This window comes from Pollachius pollachius (genome assembly GCF_949987615.1).
Source record: "Pollachius pollachius genome assembly, chromosome: 8".
Taxonomy (NCBI): domain Eukaryota; kingdom Metazoa; phylum Chordata; class Actinopteri; order Gadiformes; family Gadidae; genus Pollachius; species Pollachius pollachius.
Genome location: NC_136941.1, coordinates 19,407,943 through 19,431,490, shown reverse-complemented (window position 1 = coordinate 19,431,490; position 23,548 = coordinate 19,407,943). Strand labels below are relative to the sequence as shown.

The 23,548-nt window shown below is 48.2% G+C and overlaps 1 protein-coding gene across 1 annotated transcript in view; it reads right to left on the bottom strand.

Annotated features, from left to right (window-relative positions):
• plxna2 (plexin A2) overlaps positions 1-23,548 on the bottom strand; it is a gene marked incomplete at its 3' end in the record, with an annotated part of 183,766 nt that overhangs the window by 25,468 nt on the left and 134,750 nt on the right. The window contains 10 exon segments of the mRNA XM_079741140.1: positions 830-849; positions 851-1,099; positions 2,190-2,332; positions 5,643-5,877; positions 6,730-6,873; positions 7,052-7,291; positions 14,342-14,435; positions 15,801-15,968; positions 17,417-17,553; positions 19,973-20,090. Coding sequence (XP_079597266.1) covers positions 830-849; positions 851-1,099; positions 2,190-2,332; positions 5,643-5,877; positions 6,730-6,873; positions 7,052-7,291; positions 14,342-14,435; positions 15,801-15,968; positions 17,417-17,553; positions 19,973-20,090 — 1,548 coding nt within the window.

Here is a 23,548-nt window from a genome sequence, read left to right as displayed (position 1 = left end):
GGGAGGAAATTAGTGGTTGAAGAGAAAAAACAGGAAGAGAGGGAGCGTGAGACAAAGTGTGGAAGAAGAAGAGGCTTGGACTGAGGAAGAGGCAGCAGAGAGAGCAGACAGAGTGCTGCTAGTTCCACTCGCTCTCTGCCCACCTCCACACAGAACCTAGCCATGTGAGGCCGCACCTCTCGGCACACAGTACACGCTGTGCTCCTTTCTCTGTCCTTACTTAATAAGGGAAATGCTAAGCGGGGACAATGGGTGTTCAAAAACAGAGAAGCACTAGAACAACAAGACAGAGCGAAAAAGAGTTGAATTAATGAATCAAATACAACATTCTCTGAGTCTATTCACAGGATACAATAGAAATCGTCCTTAAGTCTGTTTTAAACGCTTTCATTTGACAACTCCTGGAGGAGATATATACCTATGCACATTACTTTTTCCGGGTTGACATTTAATTATTGCTGTTATTTATATACTATAAACAAGTGTTAATCACATCTGTCTGGCGTGTTCTGTGGGTAAGTAAAGAGTTGTATAAAGGCGGTGCTGTCCCCGGTATCTATTTAATCACCTTCTCCTGTTTCACCTTCACGCTGTGACGCTGCATTCGGCTCCTGCAAGCTCAAAGTGCTAGACGTGAGAAGGTCAAAGTAAGCTCCGACACTATATCTCCTAAGTCTGATCCTTCTCTTTTAATCAGAAGATGTGACACGGCCACGGCCTGCCTCATCACGACCGGCGGCCCGCCTGACACCACCGCCGTGCCTCGTCTCCATGGCGACCCGTCAGCACTGATTGCACTGTCTGTGTCGGCGTCTGGGGGGGGTCCTACCTCCGCAGCAGCAGCTTGGGGGTGGTTCTTGCTCTCCAGGTTGCGGTCGATGAGGTCGGACAGCAGGTGCTTGAGCACGTCGGTGGCGTACTCCAGGCGGCCCTGCAGCGCCGTCATGATGAGCGACGCCACGTTGCCGCGGTCGCGCATGGAGAAGGAGCGCTGCATCTCCAGCGTGCGGATGAAGGTGAGCAGGAACACCTTGTTGTTGATCAGCTGGCCGAACAGCTTCAGGGCCTTCTCCACAGCCTGCTGCCCAGTCCCAGACACCTGGGGCCAGGGAGAGAGAGAGGGAGGGAGAGAGAGAGAGAGAGAGAGAGAGAGAGAGAGAGAGATGAGAGAGAGAGGGAGGAGAGAGAGAGAGAGGGAGAGAGAGAGAGAGAGAGAGAGAGAGAGAGAGAGAGAGAGAGAGAGAGAGAGAGAGAGAGAGAGAGGGTGAGGTGGTGGTTAGGGTCAGTTTGACCTGAAGCCTGAAGGTGCTGGGTTCGGATCCCCAGCAGTCTACCTGTGGGCAACCTTGAACTAGATGCATTAACGCCTAAACCTGCTTTTTCATAAGGAGTATCAACAAATACATGTCCTGAATATGAAACTACAACTCACTCTCCATAAAAGTAAATAGAGAGGGAAAGAACTCAGAAAAAGCCATGACTGAGGAGAAATGCCCGGGAAATGTAAAAGGACTCCCGTGAAATGATGGTTGATGTTGACCTTGTTTCACATATGGGCCATTTCTTTCTTTTTTAAAGCACTGAAAGGGATGTATTTCACTGAACCATAAACTGAAGCGTACCGACAAAATGTGCTTCTCACTAACATTACCTGAGAAAAGTATTGATCGCATGCCATAAAGATCGATCTCCAGCACTTCCCTGATGCATTTCATCACACTGCACTTTTTGCGAAGAGACACATTTCATTCATACAATATGAAATGATTGCTGCCGAGGCAAACCCAATAAAGTACCGTACGCACCAGCGTAGAATAAAATGACCGTTGTGCCCCAGCATATACAAAGTCTGAAGCATCAATCTGAACACACAGCGGCCCAATAAAGGTGTCACATCCTGCCTTACAGAGTGGCTAGGAGAAGGCTGCGTTCAAAGCATGGTGTGGGTCCCAGGTGAAGTCATTCTCTGAACCCCATATCATGTATAAACATTAATAAAATACATGCCATCTCCATCTTTTCCCCCAGCTGTCCACTGACTTCCCCGGTCAAGAGGAACCAGGGGAGGGGTTCCTCTTGACTCTCTCTCTCTCTCTCTCTCTCTCTTCCCTCACCCTCTCTCCCTCTCTCTCTCTCTCTCACTCTATCTTTCTGGCCAGCAGGTGTGACTCTTGTCTTGGATCCCATACCTCCAGCTCTCGTAGGACGGGGTGGTCCTCTATCCCAGGGAACAGCACCCTCATGGCGTAGGTGCGGTAGTCCAGGTGGGGGATGCCGGCTCGGTCCAGGTCGCTGGTCAACTCATTGATGTCCGTCTGAAGCTCCGCAAAGGCTGAGTGATAGAGAGAGAGAGAGAGAGAGAGAGAGAGAGAGAGAGAGAGAGAGAGAGAGAGAGAGATGGTTACGGTATAGATATAGACAGAAATTAAAGAAAGAGAGAAAGGTGGAGAATAAAGAATAGTAGTATAAGAAGAAAGAAAGAAAGAAAGAAAAAAAGAAAGAAAGAAAGAAAGAAAGAAAGAAAGAAAGAAAGAAAGAAAGAAAGAAAGAAAGAAAGAAAGAAAGAAAGAAAGAAAGAGAGAAGGAAAGAAAGAGGAAGAATTAGCAGCACATTTTTATCTAGAGACCTCAGGAGGAAAATGAAATCCTTCCTCAATCCCTGGAGACTGAACTGGGTGAATCCGTCTTATCTCTGTGATGTTTACCGTCTCATCAAGAAGCTGACAGTTGAAGCCTAAGATAGTCTCTCCACGTCAGAAAACTCAATATTTCATAGCTCCTACTTCATAAAAAGAAACACACAAGACGCCGCCCCACACTCACACACGCACACACGGACACACACACATACACGTACACACACACATATACACACACACACACACGTACACGTACACACATACACACACACACACACACACACACACACACACACACACACATACACGTACACACACACACACACATACACGTACACACACACGCACACATGCACACGTACACGTATACGTGTACACACACACACACACACACACACACACACACACACACACAAAACACAAACAAAACACATACGCACACACACGCCACCCTTCTGACTCTCATTTCTTTTTAATCATTTTTATCTGCTGGCCAGTAAATTGGCCAGTAAAGCCGTGCCCTGCAGTGTGTATGTGGTCTCAGTGTGTGAGCGCAGGTGAGTGCTGGTTAATTGGCTCCATCCTGACTGAGTCCTCCCGGCCCGTCAGGCTCTGCTGCTGTGATGCGTCAGCCTCTGGGTGGGGCTCCCTGACAGCAGCCTATCACAGGAGCAGCAGCAGAATCACCCCCCTACCAGCTTAGGTACCAATCAACCCCTTGCATCCTGGTCCCCTCACTCAGAGAGGGAGACATGTCTGGTTCTCATGTGTCCGTACACACACATACATACACACACACACACACACACACACACACACACACACATACATACACGCACACACTGACACAAAAACATTGGGCGTGCAGCCATGCATGCCCATACACATGGACACACCTGCACACAAACACACACACTAAAGCACAGGGAATACAGGTAACCTCTCCAAATCCATTGGTTGTGGCAGTGTGCTCCTCGCACTCTAATGGTTAAAACATGAACCTTCCGTCCCTAGGTGCACGCGTCTGGTCCTGGGTATTTGCCTAGCGATCTGCCTGTCAATTTCACCAATCTGGGGGATTATGTGCAGGAGATAATTGGTGTTATTTTCATTTTGCTATTCATTTTCCTTTTCTATTTGTATTGGAGCCAATCCTGTGTGAGTCGATTGAGGCTGACATTGTAAAAGGTTCAGCACTGCAAGCTGCTTCCACAATGCCACTACAGCAATACACACACGGCACGCTCTACTCACTATTTCAAATGCAAACATGGTTCTCCGAAACATACACCACCTCACCGTCCAGCTACATCCACTGCTGTAGTGTACTGCAGGTGGAGGTCCTTCTTAATCCATTTCTGTGGTCTACTGCAGGTGGAGGTCCTCCTAAATCCACTACTGTGGTCTTCTGCAGGTGGAGGTCCTCCTAAATCCACTACTGTGGTCTACTACAGGTGGAGGTCCTCCTAAATCCACTACTGTGGTCTACTGCAGGTGGAGGTCCTCCTAAATCCACTACTGTGGTCTACTACAGGTGGAGGTCCTCCTAAATCCACTTCTGTTGTCTACTGCAGGTGGAGGTCAGGTCAGAGGTCAGGTCAGTGTGCTGTGTACTGCCGTTGGACTCACACTGTGCCGCAGGTCAAAGGTCAAAGGAAAATTATTTCAAACTCCTCTGTTGTCTGCTGTTAAAAACCCTGGCCCAACGGAGAACGTGTGTTGTTCGTTGGTTGTGTTTGTGTTAGTGAGAAGTTAACAAGGTGTCATTGTTGTGGGTCATCTGGTGCTGGGGGGCCGCGTCGGGCCGCGGGCTCTGTCTGTCGGCCAGAGTGGGTGGAAGATGGAAATTATTTTCATTCTCCTAGAATTACAGCTCGATTTTTTTTTTTATAATGTAGCGTTCAGAACGGAAAACTAACTTGAATGTGAAATTATAGTAAGTGACAGTAAGAGTGGATGGGGAGTACAATCTCAACATGGAGAGAGTGTCAAGCCTTGACACCAATAAGGTGGAAAGCCCTCCTCTCCTAAAAGGAGAGAAAGGTGGCTGCTTTATAATGTCCTCCGATTATTAAATTACATTCAAGGGACCGTGGACAATAGAGAACCAATTGGCCTTGGAAAGAATTAATGAATGGGGCAATGCCTCTTGCCATCCACTCCTAGTTCCAGCGTTTGTCCTACCTTTGGTTACATCACATCCGACTTATTTCTTTGGACTTCAAAATTTAAAGGCTTTTTAAATTAATTCAGTACAAACTTCCCCTGCATGTACAACCCGAGGAAGCCAACCGGGAGGTTGTTGTTGGGATCCCAGCAGTAGCTGGGCCCGCCGGGCCAGGAAGAGGAAGGAGTGAATCACGGATGGAGTCAAGCTGTTAATACTTCTGTGTTCTCAGCACAACACCCTTTAACAGAGGTGTCATAAAACAGGTCCCTAAAAAGGGCAAACCCATAATTAGTGCTATTAGTGACCTGTGTTTATCCTACGATGAAGCCTCTGTGAAAAGGGAGTTTAAACTTGTGCTGAACCTTGTGATACTTTGAGCACAGTCATTTTATCGGTAGCAATAGTGCGGTATGTTTTTGTTTGTTTGTGTGGTGCATTCAATACGGTCGACCAAGATGTTGAAGAATTCCCAGTGCGTTATTTAACAAACATACACAAACACACAAACCAACACACACACACCAAATCCTGTGTGAAGTACGGAAACAAATCTTTCTTGAAATCTCCTTCAGAGTAAAATACCACCCGGTTCCTTAAGGACTGTCACGATGGAAGCAGAACAAACAGACGCTCAACCTTGGCGGCAGCCATCTTGGTTGTGTGCAAAATGTCTCATGGGCACTTCTCTGCACTGTCATCGAATTAAACCTGCTATCTGTCTTAACAGGAGGGGGCCAAACCCCAGCAAACAAAACATGATCTTGCAGATTCCTCTGTTTCCCATGCTAGCCTCTGGATCATCTGACACAAACATGGTGGCCCTCCCGCCTCACCTTCTTTGCACTCCAGAGCCACGCGGGACTCCAGGTTGTCCATCTGCATCTGCAGCCTCTTCAGCGTCAGGTCGTTCTCGCGGGACTTGCGCTTGTACGCGATGAGCACGAGGATGACGATGATGAGGAGGAGGCCTCCGCCTGCCGCGATGCTGACGATGGCCGGCAGTGTGAGCAGGCTGTCGGAAAGGATGTTGACTGCGCCCGGTGACACGTGCAGACCGCCCACCTGGACCTGGGTGGGAGACGAGCCGAAGGGGTCGAAAGGTCAACCATCAGACCTTCATGGATGTTTATTTTAGCATGCATAAGGCAGGATATGAGATGACCTGGAGAATGTGCATTATGCTTCAATGTCCTCCAAAAGTCAAAATAAAGGTTCAGGAGGTGAATCTATTCGACACACAATATGGCGTCTGGGAAAAAGCACAGTAAATAACACCACATTATCCAGGACTGGACCTAAATGGACGCGCAGGAGGTCAAACACATGCAGTTTCCTCCAGGCGGGCTCTGGGTTCAGGGGTCTGGGCTGTGCACTCAATAAGAGAGCAGCTGAGCGGAAATAATTGCACTGGATTGCGGTATAACCTTTCAACGGCCAGAGCAGGGGCGAGCTGCTCCCTGTCTGACCCCTTGACCTCTCTCCTCCAGGCCCTGCTGCTCCCTGTCTGACCCCTCCACGAGGAGCCAGCAGCTCCACGCATACAGTACACAGAATATATGCACTGTATATATATATATACACTATGGATATACTGTATATAAATACATGCACACAGGAATATACCTATGTGAGTTTGTTTGTGTCTTAGTAGCTACAATAGTATTTAACTTGTGTAATTAAATTAATGTACAAAACATCAGTTTTGCTCACATTTTATGTGTATCCATTTTACCTACCTGAATAGTGACTACAGGTGGCTAACAGCAATTGGCTTCAACCTGGTAGATGTAATCTATCCTTGTTTTACATAGGGTTAATGTTCTTTGTATATTGGCCAAGTTTAAAAGGAAGAGAGCGATGAGGAGGGCAAGAAATTAAGCCGTCTACATACATTGTTCCCCACAAAGAAGGAGTACTGACCATCACTTTGTACTGCCCTGTCAGGTTGGGGGGCTCACACAGCAGCTGGCTCTCTGACAGGGTGACGGAGCAGGGCGTGTCCCCGATCAGCACCGTGTAGTTCAGCTTCACGCCGCCCGTGGCGGGGGGCACCAGGTTCCTGCCCTGTACGCACGCAACAGGGACACAAGTGTCTACTTCAACACCGTTTCCTGGGCTCACTCCAGGCTCATCCAGACATGCCCACCGGACTGAGAGAGCCCAGTGTGGTTTAACATGGTGCTGCTGCTGCTGCTATCCTGATCCAGGACCAGTGGTTCAGCAGGGAGAACCAGGGCCGTACCTTGAGGATGATGGGCGAGCCGGGCTTCTGCTCTAGGACCCCGGTGGAGCTCAGGGGCTCGAAGTAGGGGTTGGGGTAGTAGAGGAAGCTGGTGCTGTTGTACACCAGCAGCGCCTGCACGTTGTTGAACACGAATCCAAACTCGTCGGCGTGCTTCACCGTGTCCGGGCCCAGGGGGTAGTCCCCCATCAGGGAGGGGGCAAGGCAGCTCATGCAGGTGCTGTTGACCACCTTGCACACCTGTAAGGGGAGCGGCAGAGAGTTATCATCAAGATATACTGTATCTTTTCCACGACAGTGTAAAAGTGTGTGTGTGAGTGTGCGTGTAAGTGTATGTGTGTGTGTGTGTGTGTGTGTGTGTGTGTGTATGTGCGAGTGTGTGTGTTTCCGTATATGGTTTGAGGCAAAGAGAGTTGGAATACAGAGAACGATGCTCAGGAACATTAAATAGAACAAAAACAACCATTCAAATGAAACAGAGAAGGTTCTGTGGATGGTGTTGAAGGTTCTGTGGATGGTGTTGCAGACTGGTAGCCCCCCCCCCCCCCCCCCCCCCCCCCCCCCCCCAAAAGACACAAATCAGGAAGCAGTCAACCACAACACATCAAGGATCTCACACAGCATACACTTTTGTGTTCATTACTTCTACGGAAAGACAAGCACCTCGCCTTATTCGATGTGCATACACCAATGCAGAGGACGTCGGTTAATGGTGCTAGGGGCTAAGGTGCTTGGCTGGGAACACAGCATGCATAGCATCTCTTAATAAGTCCACCCTACAATCGTAACTACTTACATGGTTAATACGAAAACTGATTACATTTAAAAACTCGTGTGGTATTATGGATATTGGGTGGGTGCAGTTTTGTAATTCAGGCTGCTTTTCATAGCCTAGCATTTATGTTCTGAGATAGCTGAGCTTATAATGACTGGTTGTCAGAGAGAAGCCAGTAAGCAGCCGTGCACAGTTATCCTCCCTGATCCTTCCCGTGTATATGTGTATGTGTGTGTCTGTGTGTGCACATGGGATGTGTTTTTGTGTGTGCGGGTGGGGGGGGTGGGGGGGGGGGGGGATGGGTGGGTGATTGTGCGTGTTTGTGTGCACACACAGGGTTTGTTTGTGCACGCACGGGTCGTGTGTGTGCATGTTTGTGTGTCCGTGTGCGCATGGCGTGTGTTTGTGTATGTGTGGGTGTGTGTGTGTGTGGGGTGTGTGTATAGGAGAGAGAATCAAAATTGATATTTACATTTGTTGGTATTCTGCTTTCTCTTTTTACAAATCTCCTTCCCTTTAACTAGCAGCACAGAGATCTCGCTGCCTCTCTCTCTCTCTATCTCTCTTTATCTTTCCTCTCTCTCTCCTCCCTCTTTTCTCTCTCTCTCTATCTTTCCTCTCTCTCTCCTCCCTCTTTTCTCTCTCTCTCTCTCTTTCTTTATCTTTCCTCTCTCTCTCCTCCCTCTTTTCTCTCTCTCTATCTCTCTTTATCTTTCCTCTCTCCTCTCCTCCCTCTTTTCTCTCTCTCTCTATCTTTCCTCTCTCTCTCCTACCTCTTTTCTCTCTCTCTCTCTCTCAGAGAGGTAAATATTAATCAGAGGTAAATATCATCAGAGCCTCCAAAATACCAGCTATGCTTCACCCCCCCCCCCCCCCCCCCCCACCCCCCCACCCCCCCCCCCCCCCCCCCCCCCCCCCCCACCCCTCCATCTCCATGGCGATGGCTGGGAAGGATCGATGGGAAGGAAACGCCCGCCTCTCTCTGAACACCTGGCAGCCACCGAAGCCCGGAGATTAGTACGGGAGCAGACTCCCAGCCAGACGGGTAAGAGGTGTGTGATCACCGGGCCCAGCAGGGTGGAGGTCTTTGTCAAACTCCACTTTGAGCAAAACTGCAGCATGCCTCAATTGGTCTATGTGTGTTTGTGTAAGTGGATGTTTGTGTATACCTGTGTGATTGTGTGTGTGTGAGTGTAAGTATTTGGTGTGTGTGTGTGTGTGTGTGTGTTTGAGTTTGGTTGTGTGTGTTTGTGCTTGTGTGTGCGTGCATGAGTGTGTGTGTGTTGTGTGCTTGCGTGCATGTGTGCAAATTGCTTTACTTTCCTTGTGTGGGCCTACAGTTTGCATTTGTCAATCATTCAGAGCATATTGAATTCAGGCCTCCTCCCGGATGGGGGACTGAATTATGGAGTTTGTGAAGTTCCAGAGATTGGCCGCTGGCTCTGTGGCTGAGGCTTGGTCGGGCCGCTTGGCTGTGGCCGGGTTCAGTGAGCAGTCAGGGCTTCTGCTGAACCAGGGGCTTCCTCCATGATGGGAGAAGAAGACTCTGACAAGCCAACTGTCACAGCTACATTAACAGCTTATGGGTGAGGCTGTGTATGTGTGTGTGTGTGTGTGTGTGTGTGTGTGTGTGTGTGTGTGTGTGTGTGTGTGTGTGTGTGTGTGTGTGTGTTTGGTTACAAAGCCCCAGGCTTCTTCAGCGTTTCGTCATATGGTCCTTTAAGAATTACAACTTTGCATGCTAGCCACGCATCAAGGGATTGAACACGAGTTTTTGAAAAATTGATGCTACAAGATAGAGCTGCGCACATGTTTTTTTCTTTCTTTCTATAATTGGCTTCTATTGAATACAATTTTCACCGAATAGGAGATCAAAGTTAATTAAAATAACTCCATGAAGTTTAGATTGAGCTGGCCGAAAACCACATTGGAGTGCTAATGAAAAGTGTAATAAAAAAAAAAGACTAAAAAAATGAAATGTGTGTACAGATATACGGATAACCTGAAAAGAAACTTTCAGCGTGACTGAAGCATTTTACGTGCCCTATGAGAAGACCAAATGCAGCAACGCTTTTAAAAGTTGCTGTCTAGCGAAACAGCCAATATGTTGCTTAGCTGTGGTGTCATGAACCTAAAAACAAATCACATTGTTATCCATTCGCTTCAGTCAGCGACAATTATTTTTTTCCCCTTTCCGTCATTTCACCATCAAGAAAGAGATGACAGAATTGATGTTCCTGTGATAAATAATGAATAAATTCATATGCATAATCCTTTACTAATGATTATTGACTCCAACAATGATGTGACGATATGGTCATACATGGTTGTCATGGTGATATGTAATAAGCTTGCCACATGTGAATCGACGATGCATGCCGAAGCTCCGACTACCAGATGCTTCATCTATCTGATACTGTGTGCGAGTGTGAGTGCAAGTGTGTGTGTATTTTGTACTCTTCTCTTGAACACAAACAAGGTTAAAGCTATTCACGTTCCAAGGCCTGTCAATCACATCCCAGTGATGCATCTGCACAATATGGCTTCACCTAAATATTTATAGTTGTTATACTAGCTTAAGATAAAGCTTTCCATTGCTCTTGCTCTGCCTCGCAGCAGCAGAATGCTGCAGAAGCAGGACACACTCAAGGCGTTCAATTGTGCAGAAGCCAAAACAACCGTGTTGTACAGCCCTGGGTTCTGGTCCCAGCCTATCCTGTGCAGAAGAGTGTACTAGCCTGTGGTCTGACGTAACACACAACAATGTGTCAACTCACTGGAAGTTCGGCTGGGAATCAGATTGCACAAGGGCCGTGTGTTGATAAGAGTGACCGTCGGCTATAGCACAGATAGAGGAAATAATTTGAACGGTGGCCTCGCCTGCCTTCTGTCCTCTGTTCAGATAGACCCGGGGGGGCCGGGGGGCCAGGGACAGGGATGCAACAAGCAGGGAACTTACTGGTGAAATCCATTCCTTAGATATGTCTGTGTTGCTGCAGCCGATTCTGGCCATGGAAATATCTCTACTGGCCATGGTAGTGGAGAAAGGAAGATGAGTGGAGTGAGAGAGAGAGTGATAGTGAGAGAGAGAGAGAGAGAGAGAGAGAGAGAAAGAGAGAGAGAGAGAGAGAGAGAGAGAGAGAGAGCGATAGAAAAATAGAGTGAGAGAGAGTGAAGAAGTGATGGAGGGAGAGAGAGAATGAGAAAGTGAGTAATAGTGTGATAACTCTAGCTCTTCGGACATCGGGACAGACAGGTTGGCCGGTGCGTGGGCGATCTAATCGAGGTTACCCAGTCGAAGGTCACTGAGGGGCTAACATACAGCTAGCTAGCCAACGTCCGCAGCTTCTGCTCTGACTCACTGCTACACCGCGTCTTAGCCGACTTCCTGCAGGCCTGCTGGTCACACCAACTGCTAAGGAGGATTAGCCACTTGGCTCGGACGCTGAGGTTTTAGGTTTGCGCGGAGCAGAATGTATATGACTACGTAATGGACAACCCCTCTAAATGAGATTGGTTGCAATTTGTGCACGGCTTCCCAAAGTGCTTCTTCAAGTATGAACGTGCCCGGAGATGGATGAGTCGATACAGAGGGTGATGGAGCAGTACACATGGAGAACGGGCATGTGAGTGATATGCAGAGAAAACAGTTCCTCCAACAGAGTTCCTACACGCTCCACCAGCTGAGATGGAAGTAAACAAGGCAACACTACCCTTAAGGATAACAATGTGCGTTGTTCAGGGGTCTTTCGAGGTGAGACAATGAGGGAAGCTGGCCTGCTTTGAACTTGAGACCCTCATACTGGCGCGAGTTATGTCGGAGATTTTCATTTGCTAAGTAGATGGAAAATAAAAAACATGCATTGAAAAATGAAAACGAATATGGATGGACAAATATATGCCTGCAGGGTTTGGCAGTTCTCGGACTCTGATGCTCCCAGCTGAAACTTCAAAGCAACTGCATACACATGCACGCACACACATACACAGACACAGACACACACACAGAACCACTTAATGGTGGAACGCATAGCATTCAAAGTCGTGACGGAACAGGGAGAGGGGAAAGAAATGCACTTTAGCCGCAAAAAAAGAAACCACCTTTTAGCTTTAATGGGGGCGATGATTAACCATTCAATTGTGAATTTAGCAGACAGGTACAGAGTGTTTCCTAAAGAAGATTGTCTCTTAGTCACACTTGTTCCCTTTTTGGAATCCATTGCAGGTGACTCAAGGGTGGAGAGGAGGAGAGGAGAGGAGAGGCAATTTGGTTTTGGTGGGAGGCAGGTGATCGGTTGAAAGGCTCTTTGACAGGAAACAAGTCCTGATGTTACAGGCTTCTCCCCCTGTTCCACTGAGGCTCCTCCCCTGTTGCACTGTATTCACTGTGAACAGAGTGAGGCTCCTCCCCGTTCCACTGAGGCTCCTCCCCTGTTGCACTGTATTCACTGTGAACAGAGTGAGGCTCCTCCCCGTTCCACTGAGGCTCCTCCCCTGTTGCACTGTATTCACTGTGAACAGAGTGAGGCTCCTCCCCGTTCCACTGAGGCTCCTCCCCTGTTGCACTGTATTCACTGTGAACAGAGTGAGGCTTCTCCCCGTTTCACTGAGGCTCTTCCCCTGTTGCACTGTATTCACTGTGAACAGAGTGAGGCTGCTCCCACTATTTTATTGTATTCACTGGAGAGTGGTAATACAAATAAATGTGTTCATTCAACTTTCAACATAATCTATTTTCTGTTTGAGGAGGTCAACCTGTGGGTGCAGCAGGTCCTTTTTTATGTTTGGCAGTAGGTGGGTGGGTTGGGACCAGCTGGTAAGAAGATGAACATCTTTAGTTTAAAAAGCGAGATTGCATAGCACTCACACACACACACACACACACACACACACACACACACACACAGACACACACACACACACACACACACAAAGCTTAGTCAAAGGCTCTTTTATGAAATGTGTGAAACCTCTGCCCTCCCACGCTCCCCACCTCCCTCTCTAAACATGCAACACTACGGCGGTGACTTTGTCGCGGTAATTGCCGCGGTATCGCATTGCACCGGGGTCTTTCAGGGAAAAGCCAGCCCTCTAATGGAGGAGTATCAGCACCGAGCCATCAGGCTGGCACAGCACACACTCCAATATGGTGGGATGAGATGGAGGGAGCTATTTACATTCAACGGTACCGAACTGAGCAACATGGGAAGAAGAAATAGCGGTGCTTAGCCTGCGCTCCATTTAACAGAATGCCACTGGGAGAATGAGTTGGGGGGGGGGGGGGGGGGGGGAGAACCTTTAACGAGGTGGTCTGGAACAAGAAACTTCTGTGTACACTAAGTGTGTGTGGAACCATATCGATTAAAATAATTACGATAACAATTTCTTTCTTTCTGTTTTTCTTTCTTTCTTTCTGTTTGTCTTTCTGTCTTTCTGTTTGTCTTTCTCTCTTTCTTTCTTCCTCAACTCCCCCCCCCCCCCCCCCCCTCCTCCAAGGCAAAGGCAAGAAATCCCATATCCTTAATTAAAAACCCGGACCCCTAAGGAGAGGAGCACAAATGCAATTTGTAACGATCCCCTCCCCCCCCCATGGCCTTGGGCTCTGATTATGCACGGGGCCCCGTTATGCTGACCAAAGAATTCTTACAGCAGTTAATCTTCCATTGAAACCCATTAAAGCCCCCTGCCCCTACAACCCTGCACACCTCCACACATCCCCACTCTCTCAAGCACCCCAACCCCACCCGCCTTACCCACCCAGGCTCCACATCTGCCACTGCTACACCCACACGCTCTCACTGGCTGGCTGTGGCGCTAGAACCACTTGTGTGTGTGTGTGTTGGGGGGGACTAAATGATTGCGGCGGACCGTTATATTACACCATACAGCATCATATTGCACTATGTTACACTGCTTTACTGCAGTCTCTGCTCCGACCGTAGACCGAGCGGACAGTTCCAAGCACGCAGATGTTAGTGTGTCAGTGTCTATATCTGCCTTTTAGTGTGAGTGGGTGTGTGTGTGTGTGTGTGTGTGTGTGCGTGCGTGAGTGCTTGTGTGCGTGCGTAGAGCTAGATCCGGGGGCTAACTAGCCGGTACTCTGTAAGGCCGGAGGCGGAGAGTGAGAACTCTTAATTAAACACTTGCTGGTGGACCTGCGCCTCCCTTAGCGGCGGCTGCATTATGCAGATGCGAGCCGGAGTGTTTCAAAGACCGGATGGGGTTCCAGGGAGAGGCGGAGCAGAGCGGGCCGCTGGGTGCCTTAGGGTCGGCTAGCACCCCCCCCCCCCCCCCCCCCCCCCCCCCCCCCCCCCCCCCCATCATCCCTGTTTCACCACCAGCTCAACATGGTTATGGCTGCTCGTAGGGCCGTGTGGAGGGAGTCAAGCGGATCCTAGTTAGCGTACATTACCCGGCGCATTCATCAGTCATCGCAGACTGCAGTCATCCATGATTGATGTGAAGCGTTTCCTGTTTAAACACAGCAGCAGTAGCGGAGGAGAGGCGGTGCTTACGTTGACAGACTCCCGGCCGCCGTACTTCACTCGGATGCGGGGCTCCTGAACCACGTCCAGGTTGGTTCCAGTAACCACCAGGGGGGTGTGGCCACTGGGAGAGGAAACAGAGTAAAGGGTTTGATGAAACACGACTGTTCGGGGAAGGGGGGAGGGGAGGCTAAAGGGAGGCTGTTTTGAATGACTATGAGTTATTTCATCACGGCAAATTGTATTTGGGGAGAGAGAAGATGAATGGGGCTTTCACATTGTGATCTCGAGCGCATACTGACAGTCGATTGTTGCTGTGATCGTTTACACTGATGAATGCTAAGTTAGCACTATTTATGGCAATAAAGTCCCACCAGCTCATCTAGACTGATGTGTGCTTAATGACACTGCCAAATACAAGGCATTCATTTACAATTGAATAGTATAGAGTATAGAGTAAACATATTGAACTGAACACCTTCGCCTTGTTATAACACCAGCACAGGGACAGCATTCAATTGTTACAGGTTTATCTGGTGGCAGCGTAGGACTGGTTAGCATGTAGCTAGTTAGCAGCTAGTTAATTCAGCAAGGTGCAGCGAGCACAACAATAGAGCAGCAATGAATAAAACCAAATAAAATAAACATGAGGGAGACTGCCAGCTTGTTAGTTGTTGCATTGTTTGTGTGTTTATGCTGCTGGTCAGGGTTGGCCCGATGAATAAAGCCCAGCAGAAGGAGTTAGCCATGCGGGCAGAATGAACTCCATGTAGCCTGTGTCCACGTTGTACTGTTGTAGATTCATAATGAAGTACTCCAGAGCCCAGCGTGGGGCCCAGTCTCAGATTCGGTGCAGGAGGTGTGCGGAGATGTAGAGAGCGTCACTACTTTGCACTTTTCACCCGCGAGAACGAGGAAATCTACACGTGTACGTCCAACGTTAACAGCCCGTTATAAATACCAAACCATCTGCCAACCCCCCCCCGGCCCACCGACCACGGCGGAGTTCTACGCCCGCTCCGATATCCGAGGCGTCTGCTGCGGACTCACACCTCTGATGAGTTACCGCTTACCACTTCTTTTTTATTTTTTTTGCCACGGCGCATCTCCTTCGCCTGTTGCTGTGTTTTTGTTACCTTGTGTCGTGGCAGACGATCCATCTGCCCAAACGCGCACCACAGATGGACGGTCGCTCCAGAGACGTTTGTTTTTCTTTAAGTCGTCAGGAATAGCTTCCTGAGGGGTCGCCCGTCTCATCCTATACGAGCTATAGGCGCCCGTGTCACGACGGCAGGCCCGCAAGACGGCCGCGCGCTGATTAGCGGTATATGGAAGTAGCACGTATTGACCCCTGTCCTGCTCATTATCTCCATTCACGCTTACGCTTGAAGCAGGAAGTCCTTATCTGGAGTTGATAGAACATGAGGGCGGCGGAGGGAGGGGGGGGGGTGTGTTCACAGGAGAATCAGTGGCGGCGCGGCGCCCATACCTGGCGATGCTCCACTCAGGCTCGATGCGTGCCACGGTGGGGTCCTCGATGTACTCGAAGCTCAGGCTCTCCCGGACCTGGGCGCGGTCCACGCTCACGCTGATCTGCACCGGGCCCACCCCCCACTGGGAGGGGGCGGAGTAGCAAACGATCTCCGTCATGGTGCGGCTGCCCGGGGTAGGAGGGGGACACGGGGGACACGTCAGTATTGACACGGGGACACCAAGCACACCATGTGGGAGAAGGTGATGCTAAATGCATGCAATGGCAGACGCATACGAGTACGCATGTAAACGCACACACACACACACACATACACGCACAAACACACATATGGGAGGAGATGGTATGAGTGCGAGTGTGACACATCTGCTTTCCGCTGTCAACTACTTCTTTGAATTTGTCCCACTTCATTAACAGCGGGGCTCCCTGCCACCCATTCCCTCCCAATCCCTCCTCTCCCTCCACCGAGAGAAACACACACACACACACACACACATACACACTCACACGCGTGCACACACACACACACGCACACCCGGTGAAACGGCAAATCCAGTAATTAGCCCCTATCTCATTAAGGTTGACCTGACTGCTCAACCCTCTCAACATTACAATCAGACAACGGCAGAAAGAGCTTTAAATAGATACCTAGCAGGGAGAGAGAGAGAGAGAGAGAGAGAGAGAGAGAGAGAGAGAGAGAGAGAGAGAGAGAAAGAGAGAGAAGAGAAAGAGAGAGAGACAGAGAGAGAGACAGAGAGAGAGAGAGAGAAAGAGAGGGACACACACACACAGAGAAAGCGAGACTGGTGATTGGTGATGATGCAGAGCGAAATGGTTAATAGTTTATTTTTTCTTTAGAATTTTTTTTTTTGAAGCTATTATTAGAGGCCTTCAATGCAGTAGGTCATCGGAACCTTATTACGATTTATCAGGGAGATAGAGAGAGAGAAAAAACAATAGAAATAGAGAGCGATAAAGAGAGACGGATAGAAGGAATAGAGAGAGAGTGAGTTAGAGAGACAGAGATAGCTTGCCTCCGAGGGTTTTCACTAATGCCTAAAATGTAAGGAGCAAGGAGAGGAGATAGGGGAAACACTGGAGAAGACAGAAATAATAGCCTGTTATACAATGGAGAAGTTCCTATTACCGACTGAGCTTGCATTTCAAAATGTTCAACTCTTTATCATTTATACATTTAACGCTCACATCACTATTATCTAAAATAAGCTGTATGCTTCGTGAGTGTGCTGTCCCAAAAATGTGACAGTATACAACCGACAGCATCAACGTTATTATCGCGAACAATGGGCTGAATAGTTGGACCAGTGATATCATGGGTCTGATTTGGAAGTATTATTTAATGGTCTTGAACTTCTCAACACATTCTCAGCAGAAACAGTCGATTTTCCCACATCAGCGTTTGAAGCAGAACTCAACATTTTGAAATATATAGTGGCATAGCTCGGCGGGACTGTTCCCCTCTAAATAATCCTCTATGAACAGGTTCTCAAAACCCTCATAAAGTTGAAGTGAACTCCCCCACTAGTGGTAGTGGTGGTTGTAGAAGTGTTGGTCATAGGGTCATAGGTCTGTAGCCAGAGGCGGAGTCTCACCCGTAGAACTCGCAGGTCTGGTTGCCAAACTGCACGCTGACGTTGCTGCCCGCCCCCAGGTTGTCCCCCAGGATGGTCACTTTGGTCCCGCCGGACTCTGGACCTCTGCTGGGAGTAAGGCCTGTGACCGAGGGCATCTGGACCGAGAGAGAGAGAGAGAGAGAGAGAGAGAGGGAGGCGGCGAGAGAGAGAGAAAGAGAGAGAGAGAGAGAGAGAGAGAGAGAGAGAGAGAGAGAGAGAGAGAGAGAGAGAGAGAGAGAGAGAGAGAGAGGGAGAGAGAGGCGGCGAAAGAGAGAGAGAGAGAGAGAGAGAGAGAGAGAGAGGCGGTGAGAGCATTAAACATTTTCCTAGGATGAGAAGAAGTTATTACATCTCTGAGGCAACACATAGTATTTGGATCTTAAATACCCTCTTCATTACCGCAGACCCAAAGCCAAAAGCAGCAGGCATGCCCATTGCCTCCCCGCTGGCATGCAGTAGGAGGATCAAGAGAGGATATCACCCAGAGCTCCTAAAGTCTCCCAGAGATTCTGCCTCCATGCTTTACATTGCTGAGCTTGTCTGAAGAGTTTTTTTTGGACGTGAGTTAAAATAACTAGTGTTTACAACAGCGGGCTGGCAGACAGGCCTCTGTTGGAGAGAGGGAGTCCGGGCCCAGAGACAGACGCATGGGGAATACACAGAATACATCCGAGGAGAAAGCCAGTCACGCTGGGAAATGTGGATTGGACAGCCTCCTCCTCCTCAACACAAACATGGAGGGACACAAGCATAACAAACACACTGACATGCTGAAATACAGAAATATAAAAGGTCAGCTAACACAATAGTTCTCTCTCTGAAACACACATGAAGTCACACACAAGTTCACGTGTATGAACATGATAAACAACGTGCACTGATTGGGACGGAGCTCTGGCTAGTTCACATTAAGATTCTCGTCTCATCTCGTATCACGCTGGGAAACAAACAAAGTGTCTCGAAAATTGCAGGCGTCACAAAATAAAGTATTCAGGTATAATTCCCCCTACCCCCCTCGCCGCCCGCCCAATTGTGTCAAAGGGACAAAAACTCTCCTGGCTTCCAAGGACGGCGGCTCAAGTCTCTGAACACAAACATCTGTATTTACCGTCTGTCGCTAATCGTGCAGGGAGTGCTAATTGTGAAGGTGTGAGAGGCAGAGTGGCAGAGAAAGCTGCGAGCTAGGTGGCAATAACGGTACGAAGACAGGTGTGTGCGCGTGTGTGTGTTTTTGTGTGTCTGTATGGGTGTGGTATTTTTGTGGCAGGGGAAGCGACAGAGAGAATGAGCCGCACGAAAAGAACAAGTGCAGGAGACATGGAGAGCTGAGGCAGCGCCTCAATTAGCACTTCTCCACGCGGTGATCTAATTGTGTGTTTTAAAACAACGTTTACAGCCCTTCCCATTACGGGTTCAAGGAAACAAAATGGTATCAGCACGTTATTCGTTTAGCATTCATATTGGAATGTGCAAACTAAGTAACACGGATCAGATGACTCAATGCATAAAGAAAAGTGTCCTTGTGTCCTATTTTCACAACTCTGTATTAGATGAGAGACAGACTTAGAGAAAGAAAGAACATTAAGAAGACGGGCATACCGACTCAAGTAGCAAAAATTACTAAACCCTCCCATTTTCAATAAGCTAAATTATTCGCTAGTTTTCACAAAAAAGCATACAACTATAATTAACTCATTATGCTCACCCATAAAACTGAAGCAAAAGGTTTGATTAACTTCATTAAAATGACCCTCTGCGTGAGTAGGGCATTTCTACTCTTTTAGTTTTGGGAGAACTTGAAATATCTAGCTGAATAGAGAAATGTTCTAATACCGGACAGCCGACATCCATTGCCACGCAAAAAATTTTGAAAGCGGCTTAAAGTGCATTCAACAATGAAGATAAAACACCAAACGAGTACATTAAATGCATCAAATAACCAAACTGAGTTAAGTGCTAAAATATAATAATAGATAAGGAATTAATGCATACGTAAGGACTTATCATTTTATCTGTCCAATACCTATTTGTTGAATATAAAATACCTGTTTTGCCTAATTGTAAAGCACGTTTAACTAATTTATTTTGTTTTCATCATATAAAAACACATGTACCTGCGATAATTGCACAAAGGAAATTTCTTGTAATACATTTTAAAAGTGACAAAACACAGGAGGCTAATGAGGGCCATTATGAGAGGTCCCCCTAAAACATTTGTTGCAGATCAGAAAAAAACTAATAACTGAGATTATTTCCAAAATAAAGGTAATTCTGAAGTAGATTTGCCGCTCACGCAGTCACCGTGGGGCATCAATTAGCCCGTCTGTTGCCATGGCAACTAATGAAGATCATTATATGGCCGCAGCATGTCAGATATTTAAAATGCTTTTAATGAATTGCACACAGAAAATAATCAAGTAAAATATAATAAGCTTGAGGTCGGCTGAGTGAGCCCTCTTAAACCCCCCATGCAACGCATATTCTGATCTCTGGAATATCCCCTGTTCGATTTAGACTCAGAGTTCATCATCGTACCACGAAAGAGTAGAGTTGAGAAGAGCGGGTCTTCAGCTCTGGCCGGCACTCCCCCACACACAACTGGATGGGTCCGGGCCGGCTCTCTGGCGGGGCGGGGTCCATCTCACACACGATCCTGCACCGCGACACAAGGGACAAAGATGGAATGCAATCAGCCGCCAACACCTCAGGTACCCTGATAAAGTCCCTTTCCTTAATTCAATGGCCTTGCGACCACATCAGCAGTTTTTAAAGTTTACGACCGCCAGGGGAAATTGCATTTTACTTTTATTTTTTATCATGTACAAAAGTTTTCCCCTTTTTGTTAACTGTTTTATAAACTACATCTCTACTCTTTCATATTACGTTGATTGCATTACAGGGCGAGTCAACATCGATAAAGATATTGACAGTCCCCTGAGCCATCTAAGTCTGCAGCAATACACCCAACACTTCTTCATCCTCCTCTTCATCATCCCACTCCACCCCTCACTGCCAACTGCCGCCTCTATCCTCCCCTTGCCACAGAGCATTAAAGTAAACATGGACCAATCAGAGACCAGGAAGGGAGAGGTCGAGGGACACCTGGAGACCATGTGGGGGAGAGAGACAGAGAGAGGCATAGAGACAGAGAGAGGCATAGAGACAGAGACAGAGAGAGGCATAGAGACAGAGAGAGAGAGGCATAGAGACAGAGAGAGAGAGAGGCATAGAGACAGAGAGAGAGGCATAGAGAGACAGAGAGAGAGAGGCATAGAGACAGAGAGAGAGAGAGGCATAGAGACAGAGAGAGGCATAGAGACAGAGAGAGAGAGAGGCATAGAGACAGAGAGAGAGGCATAGAGACAGAGAGAGGCATAGAGACAGAGAGAGAGAGGCATAGAGACAGTGAGAGAGAGAGAGATAGAGAGGCATAGAGACAGAGAGAGGCATAGAGACAGAGAGAGGCATAGAGACAGAGAGAGGCATAGAGACAGAGAGAGGCATAGAGACAGAGAGAGAGAGGCATAGAGACAGAGAGAGAGAGGCATAGAGACAGAGAGAGGCATAGAGACAGAGAGAGAGGGAGGCATAGAGACAGAGATAGATAGATAAATAGATAGATACGGCGAGAGAGGGATAGAGAGAGGCATAGAGACAGAGAGACAGAGTGGCAGAGAGGTAGAGAGACAGAGAGAGAGAGCGGTAGAGAGACAGAGATATAGGGGCAGAGAGATAGAGAGCTGGCGTGGATCCACCAGGCGGAGGAGAGCGCTGCGCTGCTGGAGCAGGTGGAGGAGAGAGGGACTGTCTGATGGGGCTTGTAGTCCTGGTGCTTTGTTCCGCTCCTTAACCTTAAGTTAGGCTACTGCAGAGTCCTCCAGGACAGCTCGCTATTACTGTCAACCCCAAGGGCTCATTCGAATCAGCATGATGCTGGAGTTAATCACATAGAATGTTCCCTTTTGGCATCCCAAACCCTGTTACACACACCCCCCTAGAACAAACCCTGACAACTGTGTGTCGCAAAAAAACATGATTCCCTTCTCGATAAGTGTATTTAAAGATGATGAGAAGCAGAACTCAGAGTGAATCTGGAGGTTTATTTCCAGGTAAAACAAGTTTCTAATGTAGAACAGAGCCGAGAGTGGTTGGGACTTCAACATGAAGGGTTTCACGGGCTACTGTGGGAGTACCTAGTGTGTGATCTAGCCCTGCGATTGGTAGGAATGTTATGCTCACTAAAAACAGAGTTGAATTGTTGAATAAATGCATGAATGTGGATACAAGCGCGAAAGATAAAAACCAAATGAACACTTGCTTTGGTTTCATGTTGCCTCTGATTCCTAATGAGCCTATGAAAGCATCAGGTCACGTAGGCAGCAGACACCCCCGCTCTATAAACATAGAAACATTCCTGCAACGGGATCTTGGATGAACGTTTATAGAGTGACGGGGTCGGCAAAACAACCGTGATTCAGGACAACAGCTCACTCATTCTGAGTTTGTCTAGTGGTTCATTATGTCAACCCCCCACCCCAACCCTGACACTTTCTGTTTAACATGGAAATAAAAGTGAAGCAAGCAGCATTCTCTCCATCAGATTAGAGTCCTCTCAGATTGGCACACTGCTGATAAATTGTCCGTAACAGCCGGTGGCATGCACTGCATTTCAATTCAGGCGGCCTGCTCACGAGACGGAGGCTGTGGGTACAGACATGTCTTCACCGACTGGACTCCTTCGCTAGTCCTGCCAATGGGATTTGTTTGAAGACAGATAACAGACGGAATAGCAGGCGGGTCTATGGAGGGAACATCACCATTGCACCTTGTTTCAGTTGTGCATGAGAGCGAGAGAGTGAGACTTTTTCGAAGGACATTTTGAAACGATTTAGGTCACTGTGATCCAAGCGACTTATAGGGAATGCAGATCTTTAAGGAGCTGGACAGGATTAGGAATTAACTCAAAGATGCATATGTATTAGGCATTTGGGTTCTTTTTTATATGGTCTAGGGACTAAACATGTAATCATTCAGCTAGGATTCAACTGCACAAGCCTTTACTTTAACCTCATCAAGAGGATATAGGGTGCGAAATTGTGTTTGTTAGATCGAGCATAAACACATTGTGTTATTGAGAGAGAGAGAGAGAGAGAGAGAGAGAGAGAGAGAGAGAGAGAGAGAGAGACATAGAGAGAGAGAGAGAGAGAGATAGAGAGAGAGAGAGAGAGAGAGAGAGAGAGAGAGAGAGAGAGAGAGAGAGAGAGAGAGAGAGAGACAGAGAGACAGAGAGACAGAGAGAGAGAGCAGGATATAGATTGAGGGGAGTGACGGGGGACTCACGCTCTGAGTTACAGTATTTGGACAGTGCTGAGCTGTTCGCTTACCGGAATCAAAAGTAGGCCAGAAAGAGAATTAAGGTTAAAGGCTCCTTTGAGGACGTTTAATGGGACAGCCAGAGTGTACGTGTCAGACTCAAAGAGAGATGGTGACAAAGAGAGAGAGAAGAAGACATAGAGCCCCAGCTCTACGTTGTGTAGGTTTCCCCTACACTAGGTATGGCTGAACGTCCCTCTTCATTTATATAGCATATTTGTCTTCTGGGCATTGCTGTCAGACGAAGAGGCAGGGACAGCCAGCGTATCTCTGCACGTCTCTGGGGTGAAGAAGAGGCTCCGAGCAGGGGGTCTCCGAGTGCGCTACTTACAAAACAAACTATTCATCACTTGAGAGGAGCTTTCTGCTGCTAGCTGCCGGGTGTTGGGGGGGACGGGGGGGCGAGACCCCCAGAATGGGATGCTAGTGGAACAATTAGCACAGGTAAACACGAGGTAAACACACACAGCTGCTGCGTGGGGGCTGAGCTGGAGCTAGCTGTTTGTAAGGAGGATGGGCTGCAGCACAGCGGTGGGCTCGGGTTGGTGGGTGGACGGGTCGGGGGCGTCGGGGGGGCGAGGGTCGGCTAGACAGGCGTGTCAGGGGCCCATGGCAGCACAGCTCCAGTCTTCATTAGGACAGGGTTGTGGAGACGACTCTTATCCCCCGGGTCAATGACTGACTACACATAGATGGCAGTATGTGTTTTTAGCGCCAGCATCCCGGGCAGAATCTTTG